This window comes from Pelophylax lessonae (genome assembly GCF_965119305.1).
Source record: "Pelophylax lessonae genome assembly, chromosome: 2".
Classification (NCBI taxonomy): Eukaryota; Metazoa; Chordata; class Amphibia; order Anura; family Ranidae; genus Pelophylax; species Pelophylax lessonae.
The window spans coordinates 730,701,595-730,724,578 of record NC_138769.1 but is presented as its reverse complement, the minus strand read 5'-3'; the positions used below and the strand labels follow the sequence as shown (position 1 = coordinate 730,724,578).

At 44.4% G+C, this 22,984-nt stretch overlaps 1 protein-coding gene across 1 annotated transcript in view; it reads right to left on the bottom strand.

Annotated features, from left to right (window-relative positions):
• DCHS1 (dachsous cadherin-related 1) overlaps positions 1-13,301 on the bottom strand; it is a 136,771-nt gene extending 123,470 nt beyond the window's left edge. Inside the window, exons 1-2 of the mRNA XM_082245506.1 lie at positions 12,767-13,301; positions 454-2,210 (exon numbers count right to left, since the gene is read on the bottom strand). Of these exons, the coding sequence (XP_082101632.1) occupies positions 454-2,166 (1,713 nt within the window). The 5' untranslated portion in view covers positions 2,167-2,210; positions 12,767-13,301. The remainder of the gene's footprint in view (positions 1-453; positions 2,211-12,766) is intronic.
• Between the last annotated feature and the right edge of the window lie 9,683 nt (positions 13,302-22,984).

The window sequence follows — 22,984 nt, the reverse complement described above, 5'->3', positions numbered from 1 at the left end:
AGCGCCAATAGTGTCTTTAAGAAACAGTGATAGCTTCTAAACACAATGCTTAGGAAAATTTCCACTGCCAGTGGGATTCTTGGCTCCAGTACCCTAAGGCACACCTCTTGGTTTGAGCATAGTCTTACTGGTGTGAACATTGGTTCCCATTTACCTGCCTAGGGACTTCCAAACTGGTTGTTCCTTTTTTTCCCCTGGTTTTTCTCTCATTTAGGTTTTCTATTTTCACAAAGGTAATATCATTTTTTGGAGTGATTTCGATATACTAAAGCTTGGGGCCTAGGCCATTTCACATCCAACCAGTATTTTAGAAAAGGAAAGGGATGGTCCCTAACTTTCTATTTCCATTTGCAAGTATCATAGAAGCCTTATAACCTCCCACCATAGACTGGACTCTCAAAACATTTCAACTGTAAACTTTTATGCATCAACAATGGTGTCATTTGAGCTTACCTTTAGGAAGCAGCTTCCCCGAGCAGTGCTCTCGCTGAGGGTGGCGTTATATACCGCATTGGCAAAGACAGGCTCGTTATCATTCACATCCAATAACTGGACTTTAACTATAGCCGTGGCGGTCAGAGCTGGCCTGCCGCGATCTGAGGCCACCACCGTCATAGTTGGCTGTGGGTCACGCTCATAATCCAGTGGGGCTGTTGTAGTGATGACTCCGGTTTCGGGGTGGATGTGGAACCAAGGTGTGTCCAGAAGGCTGTATCTCACTTCTCCATTCTCTCCCAGATCATTATCTCGGGCTGTGACTTGCAGGAGGAAGCTTCCGGGATGGACTGCTTCTGGCACACTGTGGCTATATTCTTGCCGATCAAACACTGGAGGATTATCGTTGACGTCTGTTACCTCAAGGACAAAGGAGGATTCTGCCCTCAGTGGTGGAGTTCCTGAATCTGTGGCAAGAACCCGAAGCTTGTAGGAATCTCGTTCTTCACGGTCCAGCAACTTGTCCACACAGATGAGGTAGATGATGCTGTCTTTTGTTGTCAAAGCAAACTTGCCCTCTCCGCCCTCCAGAGTCACATCTACATCAGGATGCTCTCCATAGTCTGGATCTGAAACCGAGATACGAGCCACGTACTGCCCTGGCGTAGCCCCTTCAGATACCCGTGGGGCCCCATCCTCACTCAAGAAGATGATAGTCATACTGGGTTGGTTATCATTAGAATCCCGTACCTGAATGGAAACAAAAGCTGTTCCCACTTCTGGCTGCGCTGCCCCATCCCTGGCCTGGACAATCAGTTCATGGCCTTTCCGTGTCTCGTAATCCAAGGGTTTGCTGAGCTGTATGAGTCCAGAGTATGGATTGATGGTGAAGAAACCCTCAGGGTCACTTTGTCTGCGGTTTATCTCATAAGTCACCTCCCCATTCTGGCCCAGGTCAGCATCTGTGGCGTAGACTTGCAGGACGCTGGATCCAGGTGGGAGGCTTTCAGAAATCAGTGTCTGGTAACGGCTTTGGTTGAAAACTGGGGCATGATCATTGATGTCCAATATGGATACGTCAAGCTTGATTTGTGAACTCCGGCTTGGAGAGCCACCATCATAAGCTTCCAAGATCAAAGTATAGGCAGAACAGTTTTCACGGTCCAGATTAGAGTTTACGACCAGATCTACAGATAGCACGCCGCTGGACATGCTTCGGGTTTCCAGCCGGAAGGCTTGCATAGGATCTCCACTTTGAATGAGGTAGCCCTGAGTGCTCAGCACTCCACTATCCAGGTCTACGGCCGGTTCCAGTGGGTAGCGAGTGCCGCGTGGTGTGTGCTCAGGAATACTTAGCTCGATACGGTCCTTAGCAAAAGTAGGAGAGTGGTCATTGATATCATCCACGTGGATATGCACCTCTACCGTGACCCCCTCAGGGGTGACCGCTATGAAGCTGTAGAGGTTGCGCTGTTCCCTGTCCAAGACTCGAGCTGTCTTGATTATGCCAGTAAGTTCATCTATGTCTAAGTCACTGGTGACGCCGCTTCCCTCCTGATCCGATATAAAGAACATGTGCCCTGTGGTCCCTGGTGGAAGACCTGCACTGATATCACCGATGATGGTGCCAGCCGGTTGCTCCTCGTCAATGTGTAGCTCTAGTACGCCCAGGGAGGAGAAGGACGGGGAACAGGCCCAAAGAAGCAGCAGGAGAAGCCTGGGAAGCAACATCTTTTGTATGTCTGCTTGAAGGTCAGAGAAGATAATAGCCCATTCTGCAGAAAAGAAAAAGAAATTAGAAGTCAGTGGAGGAACATGAAATATGAAACTGAAAATAGAAGAAGAGGGATGGCCTGATTATCTAATGTACCTCAAAAGCTTCCTCAGCCCTGCTGCCATCATCCTGTAGTTGGGGGGGCGTACTTCTTATTTAAGGATTTCTATGACTGAATGACCCTGTGATGGAACGGGGAAACTGCTATTATGGTAATCCCCATGACCGTATCACCTTGCAAAAAGAAGTATACCATCTTAAGGCTCGTACGCACTATAAGAAAATCGGGCGAACATTTTCGTCCAAAGAATTTTCGTACGATTTTCGTATAGTGTGTACAGAACTTTCTACAGCTGATTCTGAAATTTCGTACGAAAATTCTCGAAAGGACAAACTCCAAAATGTTTCTCGTACGAGAAAAAATGAACAATTTTTGTTTATTGTGTACCGTTTTTGTACGATTTTTGTACAAGAAAAATCAGAAAAGAAAGACTGCGCATGATCAGAAACAATAATCAACAAAAAAAATCCTTTAGATTTTTTAGAATTTTAGATTCATATGAGAATTTTCGTACAAATTTTCGTTCATCAGTTCCGATTTGCTGTGAAACAAGGAAAATTGGACGATCGTACCCCACTTTAGGGGTTGATTTACCAAAACTCGAGAGTGCAAAATCTGGTGAAGCTCTGCAAAGAAACCAATCATCTTCCAGGTTTTTTTTTTTTTTTTTGGTCGAAGCCTAATGCCTCGTTTCCACTGAGTCGTACGGTACGGTTCGGAACGGTACACCTTGCGTTTCCACTGCCAATAGTACCCTTTCATGATAGGCGTGGTGTAGCAGGAAAGCTGTGATAGAGGATTCTCTGTCAACCAATCAAAGTTCTGCAGAGTGTAGCTCCACCTTGTTGGTACGGTACTAATGTGCTTGGTACCCCAACGAAAGGGTACCAAAAAAGGTACGGTACGGTTCGGAATTAGGGTACCATTCATAATGGAAACGGCATAAATAGCGCACCTGTTACGCTGAGCGCTCCGGGCCCCCTGCTGGCCTCGGAGCACTCACAGCGTATGCCCCCAGGCAGCACTCCAGCGTCTCGGCGTGTGCGTCCCCGCTCTCTAGGGCGCGCGCGCGCCGGGACTCTTAGATTCAAAGGGCCAGTGCACCAGTGATTGGTGCCTGGCCCAAAGTGGTTATTAAGGGTTAAGGTTTGTGAGAGGCAGTGCTGACTTAATTAGGCTTCACCTGTGCACTGCCCATAAATACCTTCTCCTCCCACAGCTTCCTGCCGGATCTTTGTGCCTTGTGCCTCTGAGAAAGCGTTCCCTACTGTGTTAGTTTGCCTTGCCTGTTGCCGTACCCGTTGCTACCGACTACTCGCCTTTGAACCTTTGCCGCCTGCCCTGACCTCTGCTACGTCCGACTACGCTCTTGCCTACTCCCTGTGTACCACGCCATATCAGCTGTCAGAGAGGTCGAGTTGTTACTAGGGGACACGACCTGGTAGTTACCGCCGCAGCAAATCCATCCCGCCTTGCGGCGGGCTCTGGTGAAGACCAGTAACTGCTTAGAACCGGTCCTCTAGTACAACCCGCGCCATCGCCTCTCTGGTCCAGAGGATCCACTACCAGTCCTGCCGGTTCGTGACAGCACCGTACCGAACCGAAACCGTACCAGAAAGCTCAGTGGAAACGAGCCATAAATGAACAAGCTAAAGTTAGAAGCTCCTCCTTCAGAGGCACCTCCTTCATGATCATTGACGTATTACAGCCCCATTGGAGAGGGTGTCATATCAGGAGAGAGGTGTCTCGACTTGAGACCAAATGGATATATCGTCTCAAGGTATATAGGCCCTTTGGCCTAAATATTGAATGGGACGTCAATGCGTTTTTGAATAATAGCTAGTGTCCATTGAGGTATTAACTTTGTTTACATTAAATATTCTTTCCCCTATAAGGGTGTGTTTCATGGCAGGACTGCTATATCTTAATATTTTATGACATTTGATCAAAGTGTTCCGATGATTGTAATTTTAATTTTATTCTATATATAATTTTTGTTCAATGCTATGTGGTTTTTATTTTAATCTCCTTTCAATTTCTATGCCTTAGCCCATTGTGCCGCAGGGATCGAGGGGGTCTTTCCTGTGTTTTGGGTTGACGGGGTGATTTCATTCAATTTGGTCCCCCCGGCTACGTTTTGTAGCCGCATGAATTTTATGTTTTGCAGCCGGTGTGATCATTTGCGTCCCTGCAGCTACTATTTCCGGGTATATTTGGTTGTTTGCGCTCCATGTTGAAGCGCTGAGGTCATTTCCGGTGCTTCCTGTCCCGCCCGGTTTGTCAGCTGTATGCTATTGGCCTCATTATGTGTTTTTATATGGCGTATGACGCTGACGCTCGCATACGCCCCCTTGAGAACGTCCATTCGACGAAAAGCTTCGGGGAGGAGCCGAACGAGCGTCACTCCGTCATACCCGGAACCCGGAAGTACCTTGTATCGTTCCACCGCCCATGATGTGGCTACAGGCATGATTCTATTGTATTTGGGTGAGTGTAATGGAACTTCTTACCTAATAAATTTTAAGACAGTATCACGCTATGGGCCGTTTTTGCCTTCTCTTCCATATTTTACTCTGAGAGTGGGTCCTCAAAGCGTCAGTCCATCTCTACTATTGGTGAACACCTTATGATTGGATTCGTACCGGAGTTGATTTACTGAATACAGGCGAAGTAGTCCTCAAACTACTTACTGTGTATGTCTCGTCTGTCTCTGGTAAGAGGCTATATGTGGTGAAGGGCTGCACAAGTGTCCGTCTGCATTTTACACCAGGGTGGAGATTCACCATGCATTTTCATGAACTGTATATGCATCAAGGCTGAATGTGGCTGAGATGGGATTCTCAGCTATTGCTGCTCACTATCCATGTGATATATTGACTGTTCTATATTGAGCGCGACTCCCATTTTATCATTTAAAGTTAGAAGCTGTTTGACTTCCATGCACAGCTGCACCAGATTTTGCACTCTCCAGTTTTAGTAAATTACCCACCGGTGGCAGGGACTGTATTTCCTTCCCAAAGTCAATTACTTTTTTTTATCCATCCCATGTGAGGAAGTGCTGGATGTCCCACAACTCCCTTGATCTCCCTCAGACGAGGGCTAAGTCTTTTTTGTGGACCAGGGAAATTTGTGGCAATCAGGAACACCGGTCCTTGTCCTATGCAGATCTGGAAAGCACCCAGTGTCCCTGGCTAGGACCGGTTGCCAGAACTGTTCTCTGGAAATGTTTTAAGAATCCGGCAAGAAGTTTTGGTCTCAGGCTGAAATGAGAATCATCTCTTGCCAACTTCAATATTAATAACAGCCAGAGAGGGGATGGCGCAGTGTGGAAATAATACACCGAAATAGACACAATACAGCTCTTGTACACAGAATGCCCCCCCTCCCCATCCTTCCCCAAACTTCACACTGTCAAACAAACTTTTCCGATGCAAACAATTAAAATGCAGCATAGCGAGTGCTGAGAGAAAACACCACTGCAACTTCCTCTCTCTATACAGGGAGAAGACTATAATACTGTCTCTATAGGCTGAGAACACACTAAATATACAGTAACTCAGTAACTCCTAGACTAGATCATGTAACACGCAGGGAGGGATCATATATCACATTTAATACAAAGGAGCATATGACGCATATAACACATCGGGAATACACCAGGTACAGTGCCTTGAAAAAGTATTCATACCCCTTTAAATTTTCCATGTTTTTGTCATGTTGCAACCAAAAACGTAAAGGTATTTTATTGGGGTTTTATGTGATAGAGCGACACAAAGTGGCACATCATTGTGAAGTGGAAGGAAAAGTATAAATGGTTTTTAAAATGTTTTACAAATAGGAGAAGAGACGTCTGAGGGGGGACATGATAGCAATTTATAAATATCTTAATGGGGATCCCAGCTTAGAAAAAAAGCTGTTCATTCGAAGGGATTGCATGAGGACTCAAGGGCATACAATGCGATTAGAGGAGAAGCGTTTTAACCACAGGCAACGTGGGGGGTTCTTTACTGTTAGGGCTACAAGATTGTGGAATTCTCTACCACAAGAGGTGGTTTCTGCGGGTAGTATGGTGGCTTTCAAAAGACTCTTAGACGTACATCTCAAGGATCAGAACATTCAGGGGTATGTGAGATGAGTACAGCCACACACACCTACACAGGTTGAACTGGATGGACTATTGTCTTTATTCAACCTCACCTACTATGTAACTATGTAACTAATACATAGGCGTGCGCACAGGGTGTGCCAGGTGTGCCTGGGCACACCCTAATAACCCTGTGTGGCACAGATTCACCCTGTTTGATCCCCTGATATTTCAGCAAAGCCCCCTAACGGCTCCTACAATGTTTATAAAAAATAATAAAAATAATAAAAAATAAAAACTACTGACACTATCCCCTGCCCACTCACTCTCTGCCCTACTGACAGCGTCCACTGCTCTACTGACACCTCCGTATATATACACATGTATGTGTTTGAGCTTTGAGGTGCACACCCTAATGCAATAGGCTGTGCACACCTATGAATAAATATGTGAAAAGTTTGGCTGCATTTGTCTTCACCCCCTCTGAGCCAATACTTTGTAGAACCACCTTTCCCTGCAATAACAGCTGCAAGTCTTTTTGGGGATGTCTCTACCAGCTTTGCACATCTAGAGAGGGACATTTTTGCCCATTCTTCTTTGAAAAATAGCTCTGTCAGATTGGATGGAGAGCGTCTGTGAACAGCAATTTTCAAGTCTTGCCACAGATTCTCAATTGGATTTAGGTCTGGACTTTGACTGGGCCATTCTAACACATGAATATGCTTTGATCTAAACCATTCCATTGTAGCTCTGGCTGTATGTTTCGGGTCGTTGTCATTTGTGGAGCGCACGACTAATAGTTGTCCTGTGGACAGATTCTCCCACCTGAGCTGTGGATCTCTGCAGCTCCTCCAGAGTTCCCATGGGCCTCTTGGCTGCTTCTCTCATTAATGCTCTCCTTGCCCGGCCTGTCAGTTTAGGTGGATGTTCATGCCTTGGTAGGTTTGCAATTGTGCCATACTCTTTCCATTTTCCGATGATGGATGATGGATTGAACAGCGCTCCTTGAGATGTTCAAAGCTTGGAATATTTTTTTTATAGCCTAACCCTGATTTAAACTTCTCCGCAATGTTATCCCTGACCTGTCTGCTGTGTTCCTTGGCCTTCATGATGCTGTTTGTTCAATAAGGTTCTCTAACAAACCTCTGAGGGCTTCACAAAACAGCTATTTTTATACTGAGATTAAATTACACACTGGTGTACTCTATTTACTATCTTCTGAAGGCAATTGGGTCCACTAGATTTTAGTTAGGGGTATCAGAGTAAAGAGGGCTGAATACAAATGCACCCCACACATTTCAGATATTTATTTGTAAAAAAAAATTGAAAACCATTTATCATTTTCCTTTCACTTCACAATTATGTGCCACTTTGTGTTGGTCTATCACATAAAATCCCAATAAAATACATTTACATTTTGGGTTGCAACATGAAAAAATGTGGTAAATTTCAAGGGGTATAAATACTTTTTAAAGGCCATTGTAAAATGCATGGAGGATATACTACATAAGGCTCAGTTTACAAAGCTTTAGCACATTGATATGGATCTCTAATTTAGCCATGGGACTGTAATTTCCCAACTTCATTGGACGCAGCTTTATTAAAATGTAATTTCCAATCTCAATGGATGCAAGTGAACATAACTGTGGATTTAATCAAATGTAATTTCCAAACTCGATGGATGCAACTGAAAATAACTGTCACTTTATTAAAATATAATTTCCAATCTCAATGGATGCAACTGAAAATAACTGTCACTTTATTAAAATGTAATTTCCAATCTCAATGGATGCAACTGAAAATAACTGTCACTTTATTAAAATGTAATTTTCAATCTCAATGGATGCAACTGAAAATAACTGTCACTTTATTAAAATGTAATTTCCAATCTCAATGGATACAGCTGAAAAAAAACATGCAACTGTCATAAAAAATATAAATACAGTATATATATATATATATATATATATATATATATATATAAGTTTACTGACAAAGAATATTCTGGTGGAGGTGACACTTCCACACTTAGCCTGTTCATGCAACGTCATCCTCCATTATTGTCCCTCTGCTGGCCCTGAACTGACCAGATACTGAACCCTTTTGCCAGACTCCTCCCATGTATTATACTGTATATGCATTCTACTGTATATATATATATATATATATATTTCTTACTACTGTCTCCTTCTGGGTGCCGGCCCATCCCAAACAAATACATTCTCACCGAGCACCCAGCAATATAAAGGGCAGTTAGAACACCGACCTCTGCTCCTCTATCAGTGGGTCACCTGTACCCAGGTGGTTTCTCTGCCACTCTCTGCCACTTAGTCCTATCCACCAGTTTCCACCAAACTTCCTTTTTTTTGCAAGATGGGAACTTTAAACAGGAAAAGGTCCCTCCAGGGACCCGGCCTGGTTCAGGGTCATCTAATTGCTGGAAATATCTCTGGTGAGGATTTGCAGTCGTGTGCCTGGGGGCTCCTCTCGTGTGCCTGAGCTTCCCCTTTTCATGCCATGGGCTGTGAAGTGTGGAGTGTAAGCTCTGTGGGGGACCACGGTGGACAAACAGAACTGAGCTAAGGAAGAGTGGGAAGTGTGTGATATTATTACATGATGTCATTTTTAGAGTGTCAGCTCTGCTGGGAACCATGAAGGGCAATCCGAACTGACTCTAGAACATATAATGTAGAGTGGGCAGTGTGTGATATTATTACAAGATGTCATTATTAGAGTGTCAGCTCTGCGGGGGACCATGGAGGCCAATCAGAACTGACTCTAGAACATATAATGAAGAGTGGGCAGTGTGTGATATTATTGGATGATGTCATTTTTAGAGTGTCAGCTCTGCGGAGGAACCATGGAGGGCAATCAGAACTGACTCTAGAACATATAATGAAGAGTGGGCAGTGTGTGATATTATTAAATTATGTCATTATTAGAGTGTCAGCTCTGCGGAGGAACCATGGAGGGCAAGCAGAACTGACTCTAGAACATATAATGAAGAGTGGGCAGTGTGTGATATTATTACATTATGTCATTATTAGAGTGTCAGCTCTGTGGGGGACCATAGAAGGCAATCAGAACTGACTCTAGAACATATAATGAAGAGTGGGCAGTATGTGATATTATTACATGATGTCATTATTAGAGTGTCAGCTCTGTGGGGGACCATGGAGGGCAATCAGAACTGACTCTAGAACATATAATGAAGAGTGGGCAGTGTGTGATATTATTACATGATGTCCTTATTAGAGTGTCAGCTCTGCCGGGGACCATGGAGGGCAATCAGAACTGACTCTAGAACATATAATGAAGAGTGGGCAGTGTGTGATATTATTACATGATGTCATTATTAGAGTGTCAGCTCTGCGGGGGACCATGGTGAACAATTAGAATTGACTCTAGAACATATAATGAAGAGTGGGCAGTATGTGATATTATTATTTGATGTCATTTTTAGAGTGTCAGCTCTGCCGGGACCATGGAGGGCAATCAGAACTGACTCTAGAACATATAATGAAGAGTGGGCAGTGTGTGATATTATTGCATGATGTCATTATTAGAGTGTCAGCTCTGCGGGGGACCATGGAGGGCAATCCAAACTGACTCTAGAACATATAATGAAGAGTGGGCAGTGTGTGATATTATTGCATGATGTCATTATTAGAGTGTCAGCTCTGCGGGGGACCATAGAAGGCAATCAGAACTGACTCTAGAACATATAATGAAGAGTGGGCAGTGTGTGATATTATTACATTATGTCATTATTAGAGTGTCAGCTCTGTGGGGGACCATGGAGGGCAAGCAGAACTGACTCTAGAACATATAATGAAGAGTGGGCAGTGTGTGATATGATTATTTGATGTCATTATTAGAGTGTCAGCTCTGCCGGGGACCATAGAGGGCAATCATTACCAACATTGTGACAGCTAAGGAGCAGTGGGCAGTGCCACATATTATTACATGTATTGAGTGTCAGCTCTGCAGGAGACCATGGTGAACAATCAGAACTGTCACTCTTGACAGCTAAGGAAGACTGAGGTGTGATATTGTTTTTATGAGTGTCAGCTCTGTGGGTCAGGATAGCAAGCCGATTCTGATTTTGTGTATTTCTGAAGTTACTCCTGAGGAATGAAGAATTAAAAATGTTTTAAACAGTATAAAGTGTTAGCTCTTAGGGTGAGGAGTGTATGTGCTGTGGATGGTGTCAACTTTGTCCAAAAGAGTATTGGATTTGATTGTCAGCTCTGGGGTCAAAATGGGGTTGGCCTCTGTGGTGGACTAAAGTCTAAAAATGTGGTAATTTGCTTTACTTATAGAAGTTATCATCAAAGTGTCAGCTCTGAGAACAAATATGATGATGTTCCCTTGTCCGCCTGTGAGCTTGAGTGTCAGATCTGAGGGATACACTGTGTAGTGCCAGCATTGTAGTATTAAAAAAAGTGTGGAATGTGTGATGTGATATTGGTGTTTGGGTTCTGTGTTAGAGTGTAAGCTCTGCAAAACACAAAGGGATGTGGTGTGTGCATAATTAGAACGTGTCAGCTCTGTGGCAAGGAAAGGTGTGCAATTAATGTCATTACTGAAGTGTCAGCTCTGTGGGCTAGAAAAGGGAAGACTGTGTAGAGTTTAGACCAGTATCCTTATTAGAATGTCAGCTTTGTAGGGTAGAAAGAAGCAGACTGCATTTGATGTTTGGTTCGATGACATTATTGAAGTGTCAGCTTTGTGGGGTAGCAAGCAGCAGACTGTGTGTGATGTCTGGATTGAAGGCATTGAAGTGTCAGCTCTGTGGGGTAGAAATGGGATTGTGTGTAGAATTTGCACCAGTATAGTTATTGGATTGTCAGCTCTATGGGGTTGAAGGATGCAGACAGTATATGATGTTGGGTTTGATGACATTATTGAAGTGTCAGCTCTGTGGGTTAAAAAGGGGGCAGAATGCACGTAGAGTTTGGACCACTATGGTTATTGAAGTGTCAGCTCTGAGGGGTAGCAAGGGGAAGATTGTGTGTAGAGTTTGGACGTATAGTACCAGTATAATATCCAGTATATTGTATTAACAATTCTATGGGGTAGAGAGAAGCAGACTGCATATGATGCTTGGTTTGATGACATTATTGAAGTGTCAGCTCTGTGGGGTAGCAAGGGGAAGATTGTGTGTAGAGATTGGACCAGTATAGCACCAGTATAATATTCAATATATTGTATTAGAAATTCTATGGGGGTAGAAAGAAGCAGACCGCATATGATGTTTGGTTTGTTGGGATTATTGAAGTGTCATCTCTGTGGGTTAAAAAAGGGGGCAGAATGCATGTAGAGTTTGGACCACTATGGTTATTGAAGTGTCAGCTCTGTGGGGTAGCAAAGGGAAGATTGTGTGTAGAATTTGGACGAGTTTAGTACCAGTATAATATCCAGTATATATTATTAACAATTCTATGGGGTAGAGAGAAGCAGCCTGCATATGGTGTTTGGTTTGATGACAATATTGAAGTGTCAGCTCTGTGGGGTAGCAAAGGGAAGATTGTGTGTAGAATTTGGACGTATAGTACCAGTATAACATCCAATATATTGTATTAGAAATTCTATAGGGTAGAGAGAAGCAGACTGCATATGGTGTTTGGTTTGATGACAATATTGAAGTGTCAGCTCTGTGGGGTAGCAAGGGGAAGATTGTGTGTAGAGTTTGGACCAGTAAAGCACCAGTATAATATCCAATATATTGTATTAGAAATTCAATGTTTGGTTTGTTGGTATTATTGAAGTGTCAGCTCTGAGGGGTAGCAAGGGGAAGATTGTGTTTAGAGTTTGGACCAGTATAGCACCAGTATAATATTAAATATATTATATTAGAAATGTAATGTTTGGTTTGTTGGCATTATTGAAGTGTTAGCTCTGTGGGGTAGCAAGGGAAAGGTTGAGTGTATAGTTTGGACCAGTATAGCACCAGTATAATAGCCAATATATTGTATTAGAAATTATATAGGGTAGAGAGAAGCAGACTGCATATGATGTTTGGTTTGTTGGCATTATTTAAGTGTCAGCTCTGTGGGGTAGCAAGGGGAAGATTGTGTGTAGAGTTTGGACCAGTATAGCACCAGTATAATATCCAATATATTATATTAGAAATTCTATGGGGTAGAAAGAAGCAGACCGCATATGATGTTTGGTTTGTTGGCATTATTTAAGTGTCAGCTCTGTGCGTTAAAAAGGGGCAAAATGCACGTAGAGTTTGGACCACTATGGTGATTGAAGTGTCAGCTCTGTGGGGTAGTAAGCAGCGGACTGTGTGTAATGATTGGATTGATGGCGTTATTGAAGTGTCAGCTTTGCTGGACAAAAAGGGTAGGGACTGCCCGATTATTGACCTCGGTCAGATGGTTACACACACACACATCAGACTCACCGTTAGAGTGTAAGCTCTTGCGGCCGCTGTCTCGTGCTGGCCTTGTTGGCAGTCACACTTGGTTCCAATCCAGGTTCCATCCCCGGAGACCTCACGCCGTCTCTCCTAGGCCAGTGCCAAGCCGCCCGTCTCTTTCCTGTACCTGCCTTGTTGGCGTCTCCTCTCGGTGCGCTCTGGAAGGCCCTTACATCTGGCGGTGGGATGTCTCTTCTCTCTCAGCGCTTTGTTCTCACCCCAGGTCTGTCTCTTTCATCCTCTTTGTGCACAGGGCGGTCCCTCTGCTCACTATTGTTCTGTCTGATGGATGTCTCTTTCGCGGAGTGCGCTCTCGACGCTCGCCTTTTCTCTCCAGATGTGGACGGCTCTTTCGGAGGGGAGAGATCTTTGGTGGAGGGGGTCTCAGGATAAAGGGGGGTCTCTCCGACTGTCTCTCCTTCTCAGCCTGTCTCTCTGGCTGGGACAATGGATTGAGACAGCTGTGGATGGGAGAGAGAGCGCAAGGCTCAGAGGGAAGGAGAGAGGCTCTGAAACATGATTCTCCCCCCACCGCCTTCCCCAGCATCACCCCCCCTTACACACCTCCTCCATCCTCTACCCCCCTCTCCTCCTCCTCCTCCTCCTGCATCCTTTCCTCCCCCCTCCTCTCTGCTGCTGCACCCCCCTCCCTCCTCGCTGCTCCTGCACTCTGTCTCATCTGCTAATTTATGCTGAATTCCAGGACCAGAGAGAGAGGGCTGCATGGAGACTGGGGAGAGAGAGAGGGACCCCCACAGATGAATATTCTACAACCAGCGTCACATTCTATCCATTTCCCCCCATCTTTGTCTTTATACGCCGCTATTAGGCCCCATTCACACTTGGCGATTCCGAATCGCGGGCTCAATTGGTGCAATTTTATCCGCGATTCCAAATCGTGTGGCAATCACGTGAAACGCTCCTTTGGGTGCCACTCATTCTAAATGGCACCCCAAAGGCAGTGTGATTTTACCACCCTGATCACGCGGAAAAACTCGCCTTTAAAAATCGTGCGAAGCTTGTCGCCCCAAAAAGGGACGGCAACTTCTTCAGGGCGACAAATGCGCATAGGGCAGCATATTTACTTCAATGTATGACATGCGTAATCGCATGAAAATCGCGAGGGGGAACGCGAGTTCCCGCTACGTGAAGTGTGAATGGGGCCCTAACCGTATATGTGCTGTGCACAGGATATTCTGTAATACACACTAGTGCCGGTTCACACTATAGCGTGTGCGGCGATCGCATGTAATATCGGAGCGCACTGCTCCTTCATTAATATATATATATGTGTGTGTGTGTGCGTCACCTGCCCTTCTTATGCCACAGATATTGTATAATAGTAACATACAGGTTATACATTGGCTTTATGTATACATTATAGAATATCTTTATAAAGCAGCAAATATGACATTCACCCATCATTGACCGCCAGTGAATCGTCCCAGTGTACAGTATGTGTTTTAAATGACAATGGTTGGTTGATTCACTACTAGTGTGATTCAATCAAACGACTGAATCTGAAAATGATCATATTGCAACCAATCAGATTATGAGATTGCATGGTTAGGGTCGTATGTTAGCTATTGATTGAAATCTACTTCTCAATGTGAGGCATATCTATCAAATGTATTGTTGACTATAGATCAATTATTGATATCAGAACAAGGAAACCATCAGAAAATAAATCGGTCATTGAAACATGTATGAGCACCATTGGTGTAATTCATGAAGAATACTAATCTCTCTCTCTCCTCTTTATTTCTTGTTCTCTTTCTTTGTCTCTCTCTCTCTCTTCCTTTCTCTCTTCCTTCCTTCTTTCTCTCTCTCTTTATTTCTTTCTCTCTCGCTCCCTTCTCTTTCTTTCTTTCTTTCTCTTTCTCTCTGTTTCTTTTTGTCTCTCTCTCTCCCTTCTTTCTTTTTATTTCTCTCTCTCTCTATATTTATTTCTTTCTTGCTCTGTTTTTTGTCTCTCTTTCTTTCTTTCTTTCTTTCTTTCTTTTTGTCTTTCTCTCTCCCTTCTTTCTTTTTATTTCTCTATCTCTCTCTCTATTTCTTTCTTTCTTTCTTTCTCGCTCCCTTCTCTTTCTTTCTTTCTTTCTTTCTTTCTTTCTTTCTCTCTCGCTCCCTTCTTTCTTTCTTTCTTTCTTTCTTTCTTTCTTTCTTTCTTTCTTCCTTTCTTTCTTTCTCTCTCGCTCCCTTCTTTCTTTATCTTTCTTTCTTTCTCTCTCTCTCTCTCTCTCGCTCCCTTCTTTCTTTCTTTCCTTCTTTCTCTCTCTCTCTCTCTCTCCCCCCTTCTTTCTTTTTCTTTTTTATCTCTCTCTCTATTTCTTTCTTTCTCTCTTTCTCCCTCTCTCTCTTCTTTCTTTCTTTCTTTTCTTTCTCCCTCTTTCTTTCTTTATCTCTTGCTTTCGCTCTCTCTTCCTCCCTTCTTTCTTTCTTGTTCTCTTTCTGTGACTCTCTCTCTCTCTTCCTTTCTCTCTTCCTTCCTTATTTCTCTCTCTCTCTTTTTCTCTTTCTTTCTTTCTTTCTTTCTTTCTTTCTTTCTTTCTTTCTTTCTTTCTTTCTTTCTTTCTTTCTTTCTTTCTTTCTTTCTTTCTTTCTTTCTTTCTTTTTCTTTCTTTCTTTCTTTCTTTCTTTCTTTCTTTCTGTCTCTCTCTCTCTCCCTTCTTTCTTTTTATTTCTCTATCTCTCTCTCTATTTCTTTCTTTCTTTCTTTCTTTCTCGCTCCCTTCTCTTTCTTTCTTTCTTTCTTTCTTTCTTTCTTTCTTTCTTTCTTTCTTTCTTTCTTTCTTTCTCTCTCGCTCCCTTCTTTCTTTCTTTCTTTCTTTCTTTCTTTCTTTCTTTCTTTCTTTCTTTCTTTCTTTCTTTCTCTCTCGCTCCCATCTTTCTTTATCTTTCTTTCTTTCTCTCTCGCTCCCTTCTTTCTTTCTTTCTTTCTTTCTTTCTTTCTTTCTTTCTTTCTCTCTCGCTCCCTTCTTTCTTTATCTTTCTTTCTTTCTTTCTTTCTTTCTTTCTCTCTCTCTCGCTCCCTTCTTTCTTTCTTTCTTTCTTTCTTTCTTTCTTTCTTTCTTTCTTTCTTTCTTTCTTTCTTTCTTTCTTTCTTTCTTTCTTTCTTTTTCCCTCTCTGTCTTTCTTTTTGTCTCTCTCTCTCTCTCTCTCTCTCTCTCTCTCTCTCTCTCTCTCTCTCTCTCTCTCTCTTCCTTTCTCTCTTCCTTTCTTTCTTTCTTTCTTTCTTTCTTTCTTTCTTTCTTTCTTTCTTTCTTTCTCTCTCTCTCTCCCTCCTTCTTTCTTTTTTTTCTCTCTCTTTCTTTCTCTCTCTCTCTTTCTTTCTCACTTTTTTTATTTCTTTCTCTCACATCCCTTCCTATTAGCAAGCGCTAATTGGTCAGCAAAGCCACGTGACAGTGCTGACCAATTAGAAATGTATCTGAGGCTTTCTCTCCTGGTAAGGTGTCCCAGAAGAAAGAATCACTTCCCATTGGTCATTGAGGTCATATGGTCACGCTGACTGATGAGTGCTTGCCATTGTGAGCATTATGATTGATACTCACTCTGGAGATGTGTATTGTGGGGTACGGCTAATGAATCACTACACTGGCAGTACAGGACATTGCAGCCTATATGTCCAGCAATGTCTTGCTGGAAAGGATCTTTGGAGTTAGTTCACCTTTTCATTTTTCCTGCATAGGTGTACTTACCCTTTAAATTCCTCCTAAAAATAGCGATATCCCCTCCTGTGCTATATATCCGCCCTGTATAAATACCATGTTTATGTTAGACTCACCATAGCTGAGATTTTGTCATTATATTGCTGCTCATGTTCTCCTTGCTGGGGAGGAAGCTGTACCTGAGAACCTACAGTGCAAGGATCTCCCTGCTTCCTTCATTTTCCCGATCTGTACTTTCTCTACCTTTCCTCATTAGTCATGAGGAGGCAGGTCTGACAGGAGGAAGCAAATCCTGCCTCCACCAAGATGGCTGCCCCCACATAGAGACAAAGTGCAGAAGAAGGCATGGGATTTCGGTAATGGGGAAATGTCACATACCTGATCCAAAGCCGGAGTGTAGAGAGGGGCTCCCCCTTGCGGCTAGGTGCAGAGCACCCCTGGAAGTGGGACAGGGAGTGCTGTGCCTGAAGTAGCACGGGTTGCCAGTTGGGATGACCAGATGGAAGCAGGAACAAACTCGTTGTGAAGTCCCAAGTAGGTCTGGAACACTTTGGCAAGTCAGGCAGTCTCAAGGTGATAACAGGAACAAACTGGGAGAATACTGGAGCGAAGTCAGGAGCCAAGCCGAGGTCAAGTACTGGAGAAGACAACAGGAATCCAAGAGCAAGCCAAGAGGTCAGGAGCCAGGAGATCAGGAGAAGCAGGGTCAAACAGTCTGGGTCGGCAACAGGAGGACAAGATCAGCAGGTTTACAAGGCACAGGGAACCCAGGAGGCTGTTGATCATCCAGCAACTAGTTGTTGTGGCTGCTGGCTTTACATAGGCCGTTTGGTGCCAAGCGCCATTACGTACGGCGTACGTGCGTGCGCATTGGCGCATGCACATTCCTGACTGCGTTTGCCCGTGTTTGGGTGCGCATGCCCATTCGCGCCAATGCGCAAATTCGCTGATTAGCCAGGATGTTGGTAGTACCCTGACAGGAAATGATTAACTGCCCTTTGGCTATGCAGGTCTTTAGTCTTTTGCCCTCTCTGTGCTTTTTGGGACACAACTTCCACAGTTCAGGTCTTCCTAGGGTCTGGACATTTTGGAATTTGCATATTTTAAAAAGCAATAAATGAACTGTTAAACAAGCGCCCACTGACCTCCGTAGCTGCAGGCACTGTAGGGAAAGGACATGCCCCTAGCTATGCAGAACATAAAGAAATCCTAGCAAAACAGTCAGTTAAACCCAATGATCCTTTTTTTTTTTGTTTGCTTTAAAACAATTTTTTGGCAGCAAAAAAAAAATGTGATACTTCAGAGACTGCATTGAAAGTTCAATGCAATATAATACTTTTGATAATGAAATAGTACGTTTATTCATAAATAGGTCTATATGGCTGAACAAAAACCGGTACCATTGAGAATGAAGGAGGGTCGGAGGGATTTGGTTGCTATAAAGGGAGAGTTGGGAGCTGTGAATGTGTGTTTATGAGGGCCCATTTACATTTTACTTACTTTGCTGGAGTGTAAGGCCTGCTGAAGGTAAAATTCGGGATGCTGATCAGAAGAATAGAAGCGATTTAGGGCAAACGCTGCAGATTGCTATAAGAAAGTTGTTGATGGCAAATCCCACTTTCTGGGAAAAAAATAAATGCACCCATAATTAATATTAAAAAATGTGCATTTATTATTTTTTTGCATTGGAGCATGCAAAGCTTTGCAACTGTGATCGGTGGATTGTTGGTGCAATGCATAGGCTCCTGCAGACTATTCCTTCATTCTCAGGTCCGTACCGAGATACAGTGCTGGAAGTGGTAAACCCAAACCCAACCCAAAAGCAAACATTGATTATATTGCAGTTATAATGTTGCGAATTACCAAGCTGGTGCTTGGTAATTCGGGGGGGCGACAAACCAATGACGCCACCCCCCGTTGGTCGGTCGGTCAGTCGGCAGGCAGAACATCCCCCCCCCCCCCCCTTGAACGGTTTGCCTCCTTACCTCCTCCTTCCTCCTGTCCGAGCCGGGAAGTGTTGGATGGCTGAGCCGCTGCGCTTCTCCTCCAGCCATGTGTCTTCTGCCTCTTCCTGGCCAGTAAGATCACTTTTCCTTTTGGCCAATCGGGAAAGGGGTCTCACAACCCTCTTCCTGATTGGCTGGGAGGAGAGTTTGTGTGACAATAGTGAATATTCATTCACTATTGCCATACAAATGGGTGGGCTCGGGGCGCAGTGCTCTGCACCCCGAACCCACCCATTTTTGAAGCCTATAAGAGTCTCTGGCTCTAATCACGTGCTTCAAAAAAAAAAAAATCCCCTATTGGAATCCATGCGTCCGGTGCCCTGCATGTAGATTTGGGGGCCGGACGCATGGATAGGGGGGTTGCGCCCCCAATGGACGGGCCGCCACTGCTTTACTTGCTTCATCTGGTGATGGTGGCAGTAATGAGCCATACACACTATACAATTGTCTTTAGATTTTTTCCTTTAGATTTACCAAAACCATATAATATGAGGTCAAACCAAAACACTTTTAATTAGTATGCAATCAGACCGGCCCTTGTACTACATAGTTAAACGTAAATCTATAAGGAAATCTAACAACAAAAGTTGTATTGTGTGTATCCAGCTTAAGTTTGTTGTTTTTCAAAAGAGCAAGCTCTCTCCCAGACCTATCAGTTACAGGGATGAGACAAACCCCTAAAGCATGACAGGAGTGCTTACAATGATCAGTTTTATTTATGGAAAACCTTTATCACCAAAAGGATACAAAACTGTGTTGCCACAGCTGAGTTTAGCTTCAACTTGTTAGTGTATTTAAATCTGCTAGTGCATCTAACTCTTCCCTCCCTCCCTCCCTCCAGACTGGCAATGCTGCTGTCCAATTGTGCCCCTGCTGTGCTCCTTCATCTAGAGTAGAGGCGGTCTAATACAGGAGGTGTATTACTGGGCAGATCTGCAGGTAAAAACAGAGAGAAAAATCTAAAAAAACAAAAAAACGAAAGAAGAAGCCTGATGAAGCCACTGCGTGAAATGATTGGTAAGCTGCAATATACTACCTATTTAGTTTTGGGTTTAATACCATTTTCAGTTATGGAGCTAGAGAAGTATCAATAGACAATGAGTGGGTGGCATCACTGCCCTTGTGATCCATTAAGGATTACCAGTCCCTTTGCCATGGTGGTAGATGGGACTTGAGATCTCTCCATTCACAGATCTCTTTTGATAGTACAGCTGTGTGGGCGGAGCTCCAGGATTCTGTAAGGGGGGGGGGGGATGATTGGGGGGGGGGCTGTAGACCTTGACCATGTTACACCCTAAATTTGGGGGCATATGGTTAAAAAGATAGACTTGTCTTGAGGACCTCTTTCCCATGGGCCAATCCATGATGGAGTGCGTTGTGAGCAGCGACTGGCCTGTGCCTAATGGCGATATGCTGCCCCCTGCACACCTGTTTGAAGAGAAATTTAAAACTTAAATCCCCCTTTGCTATGCCCTAACTGCGACTATTGGATGCAGTTGCATTGCGATTGTGGCATGGCCCCATTCACCTGTTTTTTTGTTTTTTGCTTCACCATTGCCTGGTTTTCACCAGCAGCTGAGGGGAGTGAAAAACATGCCTCAACCACCTGGTTTTACCACTTAACAGTGCTCATGTTAAAGGGACCTAAGGCCCCTTTCACACTGCTCTGTAGAAAAATCGCATATGCGTTTTTACTATAATTTTGCTGTGATCCAGATGCGTTTTCAGTGCGTTTCCGGGTGCGTTATTGGCCCTCCTGCACCTGTGAAAAATTGACATTTTGTGCCCCCCTCACAACAAGAGACACTATAGTTTTCCTTTATGGAGTTTAAAGGCCATGGCAGCCATTTATTAAATAACACAAATATAACAAGAAAATACAACTTTATACAGACAATAACAGTATAGTAACAGATCTCCTTAAGGCCCCATGCACACAGGGCATTTGTACATCTCCTTTTACTAGCATCAGACTTTTTTTTTTTGCAGCTTAAAAATGCCACTCCATGTTATTCAGAGGCGTAACTAGAACCTTCAGGGCCCCGGTGCAAGAAACCATGAAGGGCCCCCTGGACCCCTTTACTATAGTTGCGGGGCCCTTTATTATGGTCCCGCAGTGGGACCCTTTCACAAGTTCTGCAGTGGGCCCCCTTCCTGCCATCTTGGGGCCTCCCCACGGTGGTGGAATGCCAGGGCCCTGTCACAAGTGTGACCTTTGCGATCCTGGAAGTTCACCCACTGGTGTCAGTAGTTTTTTTTTTGGTATTTTAATTGTATTATTTTTATCATTTTATTTATTTTTTTACAATGTCACTGACTATGACTCTGTTCATTCAGAAAAGGAAGGAGCTTGTAAATTACATATTTACCGACCCCTTCCTGGTTCTCTATTGTGACACATCCCCTGCAGCAGCAGGCAGTAGAGGGAAGGGAGCATTCTGAAGGGGGGGGGCAGAACAGAAGGGGGGGGGGGGACCAGGGGAGCACACAGGGGCCCAGAGACAGCAGAACACAAGTATACTGGATAGGAGGAGTGGCGGGGGGGGGGGGGCAGCGTACAGAGCAACCAATCTCCTCAATTTTCCTCCTGCAGCTACAGAAGGAAAAAAGGAGGACAGTGATTTCTCTACATGCTGCCCCCGCCGCCCCTCCTAATTCAGGTGTACAGGGGAGCCACATGGGCCCCCTTGAGCATGGGGCCCGGTTGCGATTGCAACCCCTGTAGTTTCGCCCCTGATGTTATTCTATGTGTCCATGCACACGTAGGCTTTTAGGAGCTGTAAGTGGCATCAGCGTATTCAAGCTGAAGAAAAAAAACAACCCAGTGCCAGCGCATTCTCAAGACTAGCGTTACAGCTGTATAATTGTCTGACGCTGCTTAACATGGCATTTTTTTTTTTTTCATTTTCGCATGGGGTTCCCTTTTAGGATCCATACCAGACTCAAAGGGCCCCATACTCATTCAGATAGGGGGGTCGCCAGGATCTGGGGGGCCCCTTGTTACAAGGGTCTTAGAGTTTCGATAAGCCCCCTACCTGCAGACCCCCACAACCCAGGCCCAGGGTTGACAGGAAAAGGCCCTTGTCCCCATCAATATGGGGACAAGGTGCTTTGGGGTGGGGGGACGCAGAACCCCCCCCCCCCCCTCTGCCCTAAAGTATCCACCCCCTATGTTGAGGGCGCGTGGCCTGGTATGGTCCAGGAGGGGGGCACTCGCTTGTCCCCCTCCCTTTTCTGACCTGCCGGGCTGCATGCTCAAATAAGGGTCTGGTATGGATTTTGGGGGGGACCCATGCAGTTTTTTTGGGTGAGGTTTCCCCTTAGACTCCATATCAGACTGAAGGTCTGGTATGGTCTTGGGAGGGGACCTCACTCCGTTTTTCTTTTTTTCATTTGGGCTTAGAGCTCCCTTTTAGGATCCATACCAGAATAAAAAGGGCCTGGTAAAGATCCTGAGGAGGGCCCCGTGTACAGTGTTTTTTTTTTTTTTTAATTTTGGCATGGGGTTCCCCTTCAAGATCCTCAGAGCACAAGTCGCATGAAACAAGTCGGATCATGATGATCCGACTTGGATGCAACTTCTATTCAAATAAATTGTCTGAAAGTGGGAAAAGTTAGGATCATAGGGAACCATTAAATTTCACATGTCATGCAACTTGTTCTCTGTAGTAAGCGTGGAAAATAAAAGAGGCTGCTAAACGCTAACGTGGCTAATGCAAAAAGCTATTAAAAGCGCGTTTTTACAGCTGCTTTTTCCTGGCGTCGGTAGTGGCTTTGCAGCTCATTTTTTCTAAAGCCCTGTGTGCATGAGGACTTAAGTCTAGGATCTTTGAAGGCACCATTATTAAACTATTCGGCTAATTAACCACTTTAACACTGCTCACTGTACCTCTACTGCGGGACAGTGGCTCGTTATGGTCTGGCGACCTAGACCTACGTCACCAGACACTCCCCTCTCTCGGCGGCGCGCGCGGCGCCGGAGGCTCGCTCCCGCTGTATTCAGTCACATTGGGAGTCGAGCCAGGGGAGGAGAGGCGGTGATCACCGCCGCTCTTCCCCGATCGTCGGGGATCGAGTGTGGAGATCCGCCCGCTTGTGTAAACAAAGCGGGCGGATCTCTTAAGTGACAGGCAGGGACAGATTGCAGGGTTCAGCATAGCTGAACCTGTGATCTGTGCCTGTGTCACTCAGTCCCCTCCCCCCCCACACGTTAGTAAGCACCAGGCATACATTAACCTCTCCCTCTCCAAAAAAATTAACCCCTTCCCTGCCAGTGTCATTTTTACAGTAACAGTGCATATGTATAGCACTGATTACTGTAGTAACGTCATTGGTACCCCCAAAAATGTCAGTCAAGGGTCCGATCTGTCCGCCGCAATGTCACAGTCCCGCAAAAAAAATTGCAGATCGCCGCCATTACTTGTTAAAAAAAAAACAATAAAAATTACATAAATTTCCCGTAGTTAGTAGCTGCGATAACTTTTGCGCAAACCAATCAAAATACGCTTATTGCAATTTTTTTTACC